The sequence below is a fragment of the Gorilla gorilla genome, chromosome 4, assembly GCF_029281585.2.
Source record: "Gorilla gorilla gorilla isolate KB3781 chromosome 4, NHGRI_mGorGor1-v2.1_pri, whole genome shotgun sequence".
NCBI lineage: Eukaryota > Metazoa > Chordata > Mammalia > Primates > Hominidae > Gorilla > Gorilla gorilla.
In genome coordinates, this window is record NC_073228.2 from 62346873 (window position 1) to 62362290 (window position 15418).

General features: G+C 47.9%; 1 protein-coding gene and 1 long non-coding RNA gene across 9 annotated transcripts in view; one reads left to right on the plus strand and one right to left on the minus strand.

Moving 5' to 3' along the window:
* LOC109026815 (leucine-rich repeat-containing protein 37A-like) overlaps positions 1 to 13939 on the plus strand; it is a 32923-nt gene extending 18984 nt beyond the window's left edge. For 3 of the 6 annotated variants that reach the window (XM_063705847.1, XM_063705846.1, XM_063705848.1), the window contains 4 exons: positions 1453 to 1524; positions 4346 to 4417; positions 5065 to 5145; positions 13741 to 13939. In XM_063705847.1, the coding sequence (XP_063561917.1) occupies positions 1453 to 1524; positions 4346 to 4417; positions 5065 to 5145; positions 13741 to 13810 (295 nt within the window). In that variant the 3' untranslated portion in view covers positions 13811 to 13939. The remainder of the gene's footprint in view (positions 1 to 1452; positions 1525 to 4345; positions 4418 to 5064; positions 5146 to 13740) is intronic. The other 3 variants (XM_063705852.1, XM_063705849.1, XM_063705850.1) reach the window with 2 other exon arrangements.
* Positions 1 to 15418, minus strand: part of LOC115934680 (uncharacterized) — a 41264-nt gene that overhangs the window by 10398 nt on the left and 15448 nt on the right. The gene's annotated exons all lie outside the window — the stretch shown is intronic.

The window sequence follows — 15418 nt, forward strand, 5'->3', positions numbered from 1 at the left end:
CCAATATGGTGAAACCCCATCTCTACTGAAAATACAAAAATTTGCCAGGCATGGTGGTGGGTGCCTATAATCCCATCTACTTGGGAAGCTGAGGCATGAGAATTGCTTTATTTATTTTTTGAGACGGAATTTTGTTCTTGTTGCCCAGGCTGGAGTTCAATGGTGCGATCTTGGCTCACTGGAAGTTCCACCTCCCGGGTTCAAGGGATTCTCCTGCCTCAGCCTCCTGGGTAGCTGGAATTACAGGTGCCCACTACCATGCCCAGCTAATTTTTCTATTTTTAGTAGAGACAGAGTTTCACCATGTTGGACAGGCTGGTCTCGAACTCATGACCTCAGGTGATTCATGTGCCTTGGCTTTCCAGAATGCTGGGATTACAGGCATGAGCCACCACGCCAGGCCAGGACTACATTTTAAAAGCAAGAAAATCATTACAAAAGTCAGGGTAGTGGTTACCTATTAGGGTTAGAGAGAGGAATATGATTGGAAAGGGGCACACTGGGGCTTCTGGGATGCTAGCAATAATCTTTTGTAACAATGTTTACATGGGTATCTGCTTTATAATTATTAAACTGAATATTTGGCCAGGTGAGGTGGCTCATGTCTGCAATCCCAACACTTTGGGAGGCAGAGGCAGGAGGATCACTTGAGCCAGGAGTCTGAGACCAGTGTGGGTAACAGAATGGACCCTGTCTCAGTAATTAAATTAAATTAAATTAAATATAAACAACATTTATGTTATGTGCACTTTATGCACATTGTAGTTCTCAAATTTTTTTGATGGGGGAAAAGAGTGGAATGGCTTCACTTGCAGCCCTGACATGGTCCCATGTGGGGCTTTTGTAATAAGGTTTGGGAAAAGAGAGGAGGAAATGGAGGTTCTGCTGATCTTGGTGCCACCCAGAGTTGGATTCTGAAAGGTATATTATGATCTAGAGAGGAGTCATTAAAGATACAATTTGGTGGGAAGAGTGGAGCAGTGTGCTTGTGTGTGTGTGCTTGCACGTGTGTGTGTACTTGCTTGTGTGTGTGTGCTTGTGTTTGTGTGCTTGTGTGTGTGCATGTGTGTGTGCTTGCATGTGTGTGTGTGCTTGCATATGTGTGTGTGCTTGCCTGTGTGTGCTTGCATGTGTGTGTGTTCTTGCCTGTGTGTGTGTGCTTGTGTGTGTGTGTGCTTGCATATGTGTGTGTGTGCTTGCCTGTGTGTGTGCTTGCATATGTGTGTGTGCTTGCAAGTGTGTGTGTGTGCTTGCCTGTATGTGTGGTGGTGGTGGTGGAGAGGGATGGACAGAAAAAGGAAAATGGAAGAAAAGGTTTGAACGAAAGCAGAGCAGATCCCACCATCTTGAAATGACCATGACCCAGCTTTCCTCCACGTGCAGGAGATAGTCCTGTGTAGCAAATAGTTGTAGTTTACATTTTAACCTAGAAATAACTTTTTCATTTTCCAGAATTCTCAGTGAAAATTATTTGACTGAATTACATAAGGATTCATTTGAGGGCCTGCTATCCCTCCAGTATTTGTAAGTTAGTTAATCATATTTTTGAGTTTTTAGTCATATTATCTTTAAAATGAATAAGAGGTTCAAATTAGATAATCTCTAAGATTTCTTCCAGCAATAAAATTCTGCAATTCTGTAAGTTTGTATAGGGTCTCAGCCCATCTCTAGCATTAGCTACATCCTATGCATTTTCAGTTTTTAAATTGTATAGACAAAATACAGACAGAAAAAATTTCACATGGTAAGAAGATCTCAGCAGTGACTGACACCCATATGAGCCTTGTTTTCTAAGGGTTTACATACCATCTTCTTCTATTCGATCTACCGCCAGTAGATCAAATCTCACCTAAGGTCTATTTTTTAATAGCCTATTAAGTTAGGAATGGTTTTTGCATTTCTAAAGGACTGTGAAAGAAAAAAGAAAGAGAAATATGCGAGAGAGATCATATGTGGCCCACAAAGCCTTAAAATATTTACTGTCTGACCTTCACAAAAAAAGATTTGAAAAAGTAGGTTTAGTAGGATGAAAGGAATTAAAGTTAACTTCAGATTGTTGCCTAAAGGAGAAGAAAATATAGACCACCTACATTCATTTGAACATCATTAATCCGGAATTTTTTGGTAATTTAATCGAATTAAATTAACATTTAAATATTTGAAATCAGCTGAATTGTAGAAATAATATTATCAAGAATATTAAGCTACCAAGAGAATAGACTAGTATTAAGGATTTCATTTCAGGAATTGTTATATTACAACAGATGTTTAAAATGATGGTTAAGTGGTAGAGCTAGAAATGTTTACAGTAAGAAGCATATCAGAAATGCCCCTAACTCTTCACTAATTACACAGTAACTATCTCCCCAGCCCTGTTACCAAGAAAGGGATACCTGCATAGTATTTCTGTCTGTTTAGAGACAAGAAGATACTATGTTCAATTGCTATGAAAGCTTGATTCTTATCCTCTGTCCATAGAGGTGTGTATGTCATTAATCCTTATTAGTGATGCTCTTTTGCAGACAGATTCTTTCAAATGTGAAAGGCTTAAGGAAAGTGGGTGTAAAGACCCTCAAGTGGATGCCAAAGTGCTACAGAGGCCATGAAGTAATAAAACTACATTTGCTTTAAAATAATCATTTTCCTACTACTCACTCCCCCAGCTATTCATTTATTTATTTATTTATTTTTATTTATTTTTATTTTTTGAGACGGAGTCTTGCTCTGTCACCCAGGCTGGAGTGCTGTGGTGCGATCTCGGCTCACCGCAAGCTCTGCCTCCCTGGTTCACTCCATTCTCCTGCCTCAGCCTCCCGAGTAGCTGGAACTACAGGCACACGCCGCCACGCCCAGCTAATTTATTGTATTTTTAGTAGAGACGGGGTTTCACCTTGTTAGCCAGGATGGTCTCGATATCCTGACCTTGTAATCCACCCGCCTCAGCCTCCCAAAGTGCTGGGATTACAGGCATGAGCCACTGCGCCCGGCCAGCTATTCATTTGTTTTACAAATATTTTAATTTACTCTATTTCCATGTGTCAGTTTTAAACATGGTGGCAATGCAGATGATCAAGACGTAGTCCATGCTTTCAAGGAGTTTATGCTCAGAAAAAATGGGATGAAAAATAACTGCATTAAGAAGAAGAAATGGATGTGGGCACTAGGAGGGATAAATTGTTTCTGAAGCATAGAAGAGGGGAAAATGACTTCAGTTTGGACCCAGGAAGATGTTACTAGAACAATCCCATTTGAATAGGACTTTGAAGGGCCATTGTGTAGCATCGGACAGACATCTTGGGGACAATATTCTAAACTTGCAAAAGGGAAATGGGAGAAGGGCAAAACACAGGAAAGTCTTCGAGGAATGCCATGAGTACCTGTAGATTACAAGGAGGGAGGGTAGGAAATTGGAGTCAGATCTTCCAGGGCTTTGAATGCCAAGCTGAGGAGCCATCATGGGGAGCCATGTTATCACAGCAGTGCTGTAAGATGGATCTGCATCACAATCATTGAGAGGGCACGTTAGAACTCAGTTCTGGACTCCGCCCTCATAGTTATTGATTCAGTTGGTCTAGAGTGGGACCAAGAATTTGCATCCTCACTAATTTCCCAGGAGGTGCTGGTCTTTGCAAGCCACTTCTGGAGAGTTTATATGATGACTGTGTGGAGGATAGTTTAGGAAGAGAGAGACTAGAGATGGAGACATCAGCCAGACAACGTTACACCATCCAGGTAAAGAGGGAGGGAAAAGCCCCATCTCTGTATAACTGAAGAAATTGCTTTCATGAAATATTAAAGCAATATAAAACCAAAAATGAATTTCTATTAATATGATAGAAATTTATTGTATTAATATGATTTGAATATTAGTTCAAAGTTATGTATTAAGTAAAGGGGTAACTTCTTTCAAATGCTGTTGAAAGGATGTCTTTTATTTCTTCTGATACTGAACTGGCTTAGGAAAACAAAGCTAAACTAGGAAGGTGTATAAATGTGAGGCTATTCGTTTTAATATTAGAAACTATATATAGAGATAAAAGCTTTGAGCTCATAATCTAGGATTTGATGAGACTACAAAAGGGCATCTAATCAAGTCTACTGCTCTCAGGAAAAATTAATTCCAAAGTATATTAAGTTGTATATTTTATTTATTAAAAGTATGAAGGTGAGACTCTAGGAGAGGTACAGGCAGGGTTAGGAGCTCTGGAAAGTTCAAATACAGGTCCAAATGTTTAGAGTCGAGATGAAAAATGTGTATTCAATATTTTTCTAAACTCTTGCTATTATTCATACCAGTCAACACTGATAACTTATCAAGGCAATATTTTCCTTTTATTTTTCCTAGAGATTTATCCTGCAATAAAATACGATATTTTGAAAGACATACATTTGAATCACTACCATTTTTGCAGTATATGTAAGTTACAAATATAACTTTATTACATTTGGAATTTTTATAAAACTTAATTATAAACCTCTTTGCTATTCATTTTGAAATATGATTAAAATTTGACCAGTAGAAAGGTACTAAAATTATATAGCAAGTCCTTTTTGTCTCTAGCAAAGATTAGTGTGAGAATTATTACACAGATCGTAGTGAATCATCAGAGAGCAGTGGTTCTCATCTAGTGTGATTTTGTACTCAGTTGACATTTGGTAATGTCCAGAGACAGTTTTGCTTGACAAAACTGGTTGTGCTCCTGGCATCTGGTGGGCAGAGGCCAGAGATGCTGCTAAACATCCTGCAAAGTATAAGACAAACCCCCACGGCAAAGAGTTATATAGTCCAAAATGTCGATGGTACTGAAGTTGCGAAATCCTGTTCTAGAGAAATGAAGATCACTTAACACAGGTATTTACTGAGCGCTCACTGTTTTGTAGCTAATGCACCACAGGTGCAGTGTTAAAGTATAAACCATAAGCCAGTATCTTCCACAGTGAGATTGCCTTAGTGCACAGAGAAAGGATTGAGGTGATGTTCCATCCTATGTAAATTAGACTCACAGCAAATGATAAATGTTCTGAAATAATTTTTTTTCCTTTGGCTTATGTCTTTTTTTGTAGAAATCTGCGCTGCAATTTAATTACAGAACTGAGCCTTGCAACATTTCAGGCGTGGCACGGAATGCAGTTTTTACACAACTTGTAAGTGAAATAGAAGATGAATACGTGTAAACAACTATTTTGTATAAAAACTCATACAATTATTGCTTAGCTGGGTATAAGCCCATTATGAACTCTGAAAAGTGTGTCTTAAGATCCATTCATTTTTCTCAAATGGGGAAACTAAGGTACAAAGCGGCCAAGAGACTTACACAGCTTATATATGACCTGCTCTGCTTGTCCTAGTTCTGACCTATGGCATGGGCAAGAAAAGGCATCAAACAAGTGACCCTCAAATTAGCCTTGTTGCTGGGCGGGTGGCTCAGGCCCGTAATCCCAGAACTTTAGGAGCTGAGGGGGGCGGATCACCTGAGGTCAGGAGTTCAACACCAGCTTGGCCAACATAGTGAATCCCCATCCCTACTGAAAATACAAAAAAATTAGCTGGGCGTAGTGATGCAGTTTTTTGCTCCCTGGAGGACTTTGTGTTAAGCTTTCTCCCTTGCAGCTAAATGTTGCAGACATTTAAGCAGTTTGAAACTCTGCATATGAGCAGGAATCAAAGTTAAATCCAAAGTGTAGGGCTGGGTGTAGTGGCTCATGCCTATAATCCCAATTGGGAGGATCACTTGAGGTCAGGAGTTTGAGACCAGCCTGGCCAACATGGCAAAACCCCGTCTCTACTAACGATACAAAAATTAGCAGGTCGTGGTGGCAGGCGCCTGTGATCCCAGCTATCGGGAGGCTGAGGGTCGAGAATGGCTTGAACTCCGGAGGTGGAAGTTGCAGTGAGCCGAGATTGTGCCACTGCACTCCAACCTCCCCTCCAGGCTGGTCTCGAACTCCTGTGACCTCAGGTGATCTGCCCACCTTAGCCTCCCAAAGTGCTGGGGTTACAGGCGTGAGCCACCGCACCCGGCCTTGTGGATTTTTTTTTTTTTTAGAGACTACAGGTGTAAGCCATTGTGCCTGGCTTTTTTGTGTGTGTGTGTGGTAGAGACAGGGTCTTGCTATATTGCCCAGGCTGGTCTCAAACTCTTGGCCTAAAGGGACCCTCCTACCTTGAGCTCCTGAGTGGCTGCGATTACAGACTCCGGACACTGCACCCGGCTCCAGGTGGGTTTTATTACCATCCTCATTTTATAAATGAGGAAAGGGGCTCGGAGAAGTTAAGTAACATGCCCAGTGTCACACAGCTAATAACTGTGAAGCCAGGATTTGAACCCAGGTTCTTGGATTCGAGAGCCTAAGATCCTGAGTTCAGGTAAGTAATACAATGTCAGCTGGCTGTAAGACAGATGATGGTAAATAACAGGGACCACTGGGCCTGGCAAGGTGGCTCACACCTGTAATCCCAGCACTTTGGGAGGCAGAGGTAGGTGGATCACCTGAGGTCAGGAGTTTGAGACTAGCCTGGCCAACATGGTGAAACCCTGTCTGTACTAAAAATACAAAAATTAGCCAGGTGTGGTGGCATGTGCCTGTGGTCCCAGCTACTTGGGAGGCTGAGGTGGGAGAAATCGCTTGAACCCAAGAGGCGGAGGGTGCAGTGAGATCACACCACTGTGCTCTAGCCTGGGTGACAGAGCGAGACTCCATCTTAAAAAAAAAAAAAAAGGCCGGGGGCGGTGGCTCACGCCTGTAATCCCAGCACTTTGGGAGGCCGAGGCGGGCGGATCACGAGGTCAGGAGATTGAGACCATCCTGGCTAACACAGTGAAACCCTGTCTCTACTAAAAATACAAAAAATTAGCCGGGCATGGTGGCGGGCGCCTGTAGTCTCAGCTACTCAGGAGGCAGAGGCAGGAGAATGCCGTGAACCCGGGAGGCGGAGCTTGCAGTGAGCCGAGATCGCGCCACTGCACTCCAGCCTGGGCGACAGAGCTAGACTCCGTCTCAAAAAAAAAAAAAAAAAAAAAAAAAGGCCGGCGCAGTGGCTCATGCCTGTAGTCCCAGCGCTTTGGGAGACCGAGGCAGGGGGATCACCTGAGCTCAGGAGTTCTAGACCCACCAGCATGGCCAACATGGTGAAACCCCGTCTCTACTAAAAATACAAAAATTAGCTGGGCGTGGTGGCATGCGCCGGTAATCCCAGCTACTCAGGAAGCTGCTTGAACCCAGGAGGTGGAGGTTGCAGTGAGCCGAGATTGTACCACTGCACTCCAGCCTGGGCTACAGAGCAAGACTCCACCTCAAAAGAAAAAATAAATACAAATAAAATAAAGAGAACAACAGCCAGTGGGAAGTTCCAGAAATGGGCACACACTGGGTGTGTCTGGGGTGCAGTGAGGGGCCCCTGTGGCTGAGGCGAAAGTCTAGGGATTATTGCACCCACTTTGCACGTGTGACCTTCCACGGTTCTTCACACAGCGACTCCTTCACAACGGTCTCATGACATAGGTTTTTATAATTCTCCTCTCTTGATGGGTGGGGAAACTGAGGCTCAGGGTGGCTAATTGAGCCACAGCCAGAAAGCAATGGAGCTCCAATCTGAATCCAGGCAGCCTGCCCCCAACTGCCGAACTCCAAAGGAAACACAGTAGGGAGCCAATGCCAGCAGGCTGGGAGGGCTGCCTGGAGGAGGTGGATGTCACCAGAACCTGTGGGAGGACTCTGAGGAGCAGGGAGGGAGGGAGCTGCCGCTGACCAAGGCACAAAAACATGTTCCTGGGGCAGTTCTTGGAAGGCAGATTTCCAGGCGCCTGCCCCCAATGTGGCCCTGCCTCCCGCTCCCCCAGGCCCCCTCTTCCTAGAGGGAAGGCGGCAAGAGGCGCTTCATTAGCGCCTCTGAGGCCCCAGCAGCCCCGAGGGGATGAAAAAGGCCTAGGAGGGGAGCCGTCCTAATTTTGGCACACCTGGCACGGGGCCCAGGGCCACTGAAAGGGATTCAGCTGGGGCCGGCTGGGCAGGCCCCGTCATTGTTCTGGCTAGATCTGCGGTCAGGGCTTCAAATGCAAAACCGGGCTGGGGATGGGGTGGGGGCGCCGGTGGCCTCTGCTCTTCCTTTAATAGACCAAAGGACTCTGGCGGCTTAGCTCTTTTTCCTAATTTAAAGATATTTTCAGGCTTTTGGGAGCTCCCCTAGGCGAAGCAGGAAGGCTGGGAAGTGGGGGGCCTTGAAACTCTCTTCGTGGTTGCCCGCGGAGGATGGAGGAAAAGGCGGGGAGGAGGGGGGCTGAGGTTGGTCTGGGGTCACGGGTGGGGCGCTGGGCAGGTAGAGACCCGTGTTGAGTTCTCGGCTGTCCTCTGCCCCAGTTTCCCTCTCTGGAACCTCTGTCTGGTTTCTGGAACCGTCCCCAGTAGGTAGGACGGATGCAGGTGTGCCCAAACGGCAGTTTCTTCCTAAGGAGCTCTTTCGGGTCAACTCTGGAGGCCTTGACTTGGGAGGCAGATGGAGGAGGCTTGATCCCTCTCAGCATGGCAGCCGTGGTGCCAAGGCAGGAAGGAGGGTAGGGAGGCAAGCCAGTGGGGTGCAGCGGCCTCCATGCCGGAAAATGGGGGCTCCCTGGATCATCTCCTCGGCGGGAGGGTGCACGGGGACCAGGAGAGAGAACCAAGGGGCCCCTCTGGAGGGGGGCTTGGAACCTAGGGACAGTTGAGGGGGTACTGTCTTCCCCTCTCTCCTGGTCACGCTGCCCAGTCGGCCTTTTTCTCCCCTTTCCCTCCCCTTTTGCCCCCACCCCCGCCTGCCCCCCTCCAGGCCCCAGCGCCCCCCACTCCCAACCCCCCGGTCTGCTCTCCTGCCTCCCCCGTGCCACCTCCTTGGGCTGCGTTTCTCTTCCTTCCTCCGAGTTCCCAGCCATCCCCTCTCTCCCCCTCCCCAGCTCGCCCTCCTCCCTCTGACTGGCTCCCGCCTCCCCAACGCTCTCTCAGCCTCCCAGCCCCCTCCTCCCTCGCTCCCTCTCTCCTTTTCCTTCCTTCATCCCGGCCTCTCTTCCCACCTTCCCCAGCCGGAGAGAGGGGGCCGCGCTCCCCCCAGCCCCTCCCTCTCTCCCTGGGGCCGCCGCCATCTTGCAGGATGCTGGGGAGGGAGCCGCGTGCAGGCAATGGGAACAATGCATCTTTTATGAAGCGATCCCCTCTCCTTGCCTGGAAACCTTGCATTAATGCGGCATTGATTTCCCTCGTAATAGAGGGGGCTCTCCCGCGCCCCCAACCCGAGGGGCGCAAGAAGGGAGGGGGCCAGGTTCGGGGGCGAGGAGGGAAAAGTGGAGGGTGATGGAGCCTTCGCTCCGGGCTCCCAGCTCTGCAGCCGGCGCCCTCCCCGCGCCCAGCCTGGAGACCCCCACCCCCCCCGCAGGTGGAGGTTCCCAGAGTAGGGGAGGGGTTCCGGCGCGAGGCCCTCTAGTAACTTCTGGGCTGAGAGCCAGCCACAGAGTCCCGGCCGATGGGACCCCCACCCCGCTATTCTCAGCCCTGGCATTGGCCAGAAAGGGCGCAGGAGACCCTTGGCTGCCCCTGGGGCCCGCTGTCTGCGGCCAGGTCTTCTGGGACACGTGTCCCCCCCTCCCCCCAGAACCCTCAGAGGTTCCCCATCTCCTCCAAGCCCTGTTTCCTTCCCCTCTTCTCTTCCATCTTGCCGCCTCACTCCCATCCTTACAGCTCCTGCCTCCCTCGTCCTCTCCTGGCTCCCCCTTTCCCCTTCCCTACTGCCTGCCCCCTCCCTCCACACCCCCTTCCCTGCGTGCTAATGGCCCGGTGGCAGGCGGCTCCGTGGCTGTTTCTGGGGGAGGCGGGTTTGCAGCCGGGAGAGATGTTGGAGCGGTTTGGGGAGGGGGAGGAAGAAGAATTATACATACATAAATCTGGGATAATGACGGTGCTGCTAATGGGGTGGGCGGCGGCAGTCCCCCCAACAAACACACACCCCATCACACACACTCAGGGACCAACCTGGCTTCCTGACGCGTTTGAGGGTCCGTGGGCCCCGATCATCTACTTGACTGGCCCTGAACCATCCCTGCTGCAGATATGGGGTCCATGCTCATTTGTGACATCAATGAAACATCCCCCTCCAGCCCCGCAATTCAATTTGCGGCTTGCCACTTTGCTTGCCCTGTGGCCTAGGGGTGAGTAGTTACCCAGCAGGACAGGTGTGTTCACTTGGGTCTTATTACCCCACCACCAGCCTGGACCCGCCACTCCTCTAGGTTTTCTGAGGTCACACCACCCACCACATGACATCTTTTGCATAACTGAAGGAAGGTCAGATGGATTTTCTTACCCTTTCTCCATTTCATAGCTGTGTGACCTTAGGCAAGTTAACCTCTCTGAGATTCAGTTCTCTCTACTTGTAATTTGGGAATAATTATGTTCAAAGAACCTGAGGCTGAGGTGGGAGGATCACTTGAGGCAAGGAGTTGGAGACCAGCCTGGGCAACATAGCCAAACCCCTGTCTCAAATTAAAAAAAAAAACTTTTTCAAAAAATAAGTCAAGTTAAGGGCCAGGCACAGTGGCTCACACCTGTAATCCCAGCACTTTGGGAGGCCAAGGCAGGTGGATCACTTGAGGTCAGGAGTTTAAGACCAGCCTGGCCAACATGGTGAAACCCTGTCTCTACTAAAAAAAAAAAGTACAAAAATTAGCCGGTATGGTGGTGCATGCCTGTCATCCCAGCTGCTTGGGAGGCTGATGCATGAGAATCCCTTGAACTGGGAGGCGGAGGTTGCAGTGAGCGGAGGTCGCACCACTGCACTACAGCCTGGGCAACAGAGCAAGACCCTGTCTCAAAAAAAAAAAAAGAGAGAGAGAACGTGAATTCACCCACTTCTTTCCACTTTTGTGCTTCCCAACTCCTTCATCACTTGCCTGGATTTACTGAGGTTGCCTTGGCCACAGCCTCCTGGCTTCTGCCCTGGCCTCCATCATCTGTTTGTTTCGGCCTCAAGTGATCCGTTCGTCTCGGCCTCCCAAAGTGCTGGGATTACAGGTGTGAGCCACCGTGCCTGGCCAAAATTTATAAACCTTGACTCTTATTCTCGATGTGTCCCACAATACCTGGCACCTACTAGATTTTCAAATATGTGTTGAATGAGTGAATTAAATAAATAATGTTGTGACTATGTAAGGATATAACTGATGTAAAGTTCTTGGCAGGTCGCCAGCATTCAATAAACCAAGATGCTGGGCACAGTGGCTCATGTCTGTAACCCCAGCACGTTGGGAGGCCAAGGCAGGAGGATAGTTTGAACCAGGGGTTCAAGAGCAGCCTGGACAACAAAGTGAGACCCTGTCTCTACAAAAATTACAAAAAAATTAATTAGCTGGGTGTGATAGTGTATACCTGTGGTCCCAGCTATTCGGGAGGCTGAGGTGGGAGGATCACTTGAGCCTGGGAGGTTGAGGCTACAGTGAGCCAGGTTCCTGCAATCCAGCCTGAGTTACTGAGTGAGACCCTGTCCACATCCCCACAAGAGGTAAACTTATGTTCATCAAAAGACATGTACAAGGATGTTCATAGCTGCTTTATCTAAAATAACCATTCACTGCAAACAACTCAAATATCTATCAGCAGTAAGATAAATACATTGTGATACATCTTCACAATGGAATATTATACAACAAAGAAAAAGAACAGGAAAACAGACATGACAATAGATTCTCACAGATACAATGTTGCATAAAAGCAAGATGCCAAACCATGTATTTCCACTTACACAAAGTTCAGGGGTAGGCAAAACTAATCTATGATGAAAATGTCAAATTGGAGGATATTGACTAAGAAAGAGCATTTGGGAATTTCCTGGAGGGACAAATATGTTCTTGTCTGCATGGTGGATACACAGGTATACATGTGTAGAAATTCACCACGCTGAAATTTATGATTTGTGCACTTCACCATATTCATTAAAAAAAAAAAGAGGAAGCCAGTCATGATGGCTTGTGCCTGTAATCCAAGCTACTCAGGAGGCTGAGATGGGAGGATCGCTTGAGGCCAGGAGCTCAAGACCAGCCTGGGTAATGTAGTGAAACCCTGTCTTCATTAAAAAAAAAAAAAAAAAAGATTAGGCTGGGTGCAGTGGCTCACGCCTGTAATCCTAGCACTTTGGGAGGCCAAGATGAGCAGATCACTTGAGGTCATGAGTTCGAGACTTGCCTTGCCAACATGGTGAAGCCCCGTCTCTACTAAAAATATAAAAATTAGCCAGGTTAGGCCAGGGACGGTGGCTTACGCCTGTAATCCCAGCACTTTGGAGGCCGAGGTGGGCGGATTATAAGGTCAGGAGTTTGAGACCAGCCAATATGGTGAAACCCCGTCTCTACTAAAAATACAAAAATTAGTCAGGTGTGGTGGGCACCTGCCTGTAGTCCCAGCTACTCAGGAAGCTGAGGCAGAAGAATTGCTTGAACCTGGGAAGCAGAGGTTCCAGTGAGCTGAGATCGCGCCATTGCACTCCAGCCTGGGAGACAGAGGAAGACTCCGTCTCAAAAAGAAAAAAAAAATTAGCCAGGCATTGTGGAGGGTACCTGTAATCGCAGCTCCTCAGGAGTCTGAGGCAGGAGAATCACTTGAACCTGGGAGGTGGAGGTTGCAGTGAGGTGAGGTCACACCACTCCACTACAGCCTGGGTGACAGAGCGAGACTCCATCTCAAAATAATAATCATAATAATAATGAAAAGAAATGATGCTGGATGCAGTGGCTCATGCCTATAATCCAAACAATTTGGGAGGCCAAAGCAGGAGGATCACTTGAAGCCAGGAGTTTGAGACCAGCCTGGGCAATGTAGCAGGACCCTATCTCTACAAAAACATATATATTTTAAAAACTAGCCAGGTGTGGTGGTGCATGTCTGTAGTCCCAGCTACTCACATGGCTGAGGCAGGAGGATCACCTCAGTCCAGTAATTTGAGGCTGCAGTAAGGTGTGATCATGCCACTGGACTCCAGCCTGGGCAATAGAGCAAGACCCTATCTCAAAATAAAAGAATAAAATATACAATAAAAATAAAACAGAGCAAAGAGAATGTCCCCTAGAGCCATGTGTGATCCATACGCTTTGTGAATCCTGACACCTCCTCTCCTTCGAGGTTGTACAACTGTCTTCCAAAGTTGGAAAAAAAATGTTTAAAGCTGCCCACATTCAGGAGGGAGGTCCCAGGGGTACCAGTGCCCTCCCCCATTTCCCAAGGACGACAAGGGTTTCCAGACTCCCTTGGCCTTGGGGTGTGCGCAGCTCGGTGTGAGGGCCAGTGGTTGATCTTGAAGTTTCTTTCCTACTCCCTCATCCCTTTCCTGCCCAAGCTGTGGTCCCAGCTGACTCCCCTATCAGAGGCTGCGAGTGAGTTCGGTTGTTATGGCAGCGGGGCTGCGGAGATCCCCGGGAACCTGCTGGTCCGCCTCATTGCCTCACCGTATGGGGAGCTGCTTTTCCCCTTAAAAATGAAACGGGAGTGGGATGGGGGAGGAACCCCCTTCTTCTGCTCTGGAATGAAATGCCTCCCTGACCTGCTTTGTCGCGAACCCCCGGTTTGGAGAGGAGGGTCTGGATGGGACCCAGACTGTGGATAAGGATGGAGGGAGGAGAACTCCTGCTCCCTGGGTTTTAGCAGCCTTCCCAGGTCTCACAGAACACGAGGAACACGGTCTTTCTCCAGCTCCAACTTTTCTCATCTGTTCATTCATTTTTTCCACAGGAGGCATGAGGAGGTGAGAGATGGAAAGAATGCTGTCTGTCATTTGGAGTCAGAAGGAAAAGAAGGTTGAGGGTCTGCCAGCTCTGCTCTAGTGGTTTTTTCCTGTTTCACCTTTTACAAAATCGAGATAATCGTTTCTACTTGGTAGCGATATTGTGAGGTGTAAAATGGATTAATACATGCAAAATGCTTAAAGCAACTTCTGGCATACGGTGATCTCTCAACCAATCCATTGTTATTTTATTATTATTATTATTTTGAGACAGAGTTTTGCTCTTGTTACCCAGGCTGGAGTGCAATGGTGTGATCTCGGCTCACTGCAACCTCTGTTTTCCGGATTCAAGCGATTTTCCTCCTCCTGAGTAGCTGAGATTACAGGTGCCCACCACCACACCCAGCTAATTTTTTGTTTTGTTTTGTTTTTTGTTTTTTTTGAGACGGAGTCTCGCTCTGTTGCCCAGGTTGGAGTGCAGTGGCACGATCTCGGCTCACTGCAAGCTCTGCCTCCCGGGTTCACACCATTCTCCTGCCTCAGCCTCCCCAGTAGCTGGGACTACAGGCGCCCGCCACCACGCCTGGCTAATTTTTTGTATTTTTAGTAGAGATGGGGTTTCACCGTGTTAGCCAGGATGGTCTCCATCTCCTGACCTCGTGATCCACCCACCTCAGCCTCCCAAAGTGCTGGGATTACACGCTTGAGCCACTGCGCCTGGCCAATTTTTTGTATTTTTAGTAGAGATGGGGTTTCACCATGTCAGCCAGGCTGGTCTCAAACTCCTGACCTCAGGTGATCCACCCGCCTCAGCCTCCCAAAGTGCCGGAATTACAGGTGTGAACCACCGTGCCCAGCAGGGAGACGCTGTTTCTACAAGAAAAAATTTACTGTGATCCCAGCACATTGGAAGGCCAAGGTGGGAGGATCACTTGAGCCTAGGAGTTCAAGTCCAGCCTGGGCAACATACATAGGGAGAACCCATCTCTTAAAAAAAGAAAAAAAGGAGAAATAATTACATGTAACCCTACCAGCAGTTTTGTGGGATTGCTATGATCATACCCATTTCACAGACTAGGTAACTGAGGTTTTAGTGCCCTGGAGATGAAGGCATTCTCTAGTCTCCCAGAAGCCCTGAACTCTTGAACAACCCCAAATGCTAAACTCAGCAGTAAAATGGCTGGTGGCTCCTACCTGAGGGTTCACAGAGGGGCTGCCTGTGCTTGCCTCCCAGCCCTTTCCTCCTGCATCCCAGCCCTTTCTTCCTGTGTATTAAGAGGGTTGCAGCTACTTCAGGGCCAGTGTCTCCACGAGTCATCATGACGGCTTCCTGATCATGGCTCTCTCTCTCTCTTTTTTTTTTTAAGACGAAGTCTCGCTCTGTCGCCCAGGCTGGAGTGCAGTGGCACGATCTCGGCTCACTGCAAGCTCCGCCTCCTGGGTTCACGCCATTCTCCTGCCTCAGCCTCCCTAGTAGCTGGGACTAGAGGCATGCACCACCACGCTCGGCTAATTTTTTTGTATTTTTAGTATAGACGGGGTTTTACTATGTTAGCCAGGATGGTCTCGATCTCCTGATCTCGTGATCCGCCCGCCTCAGCCTCCCAAAATGCTGGGATTACAGACGTGAGCCACCGCACCCGGCCGCCTCTCTCTTTTACTAACCACAGGGATTCAGAAAATTCT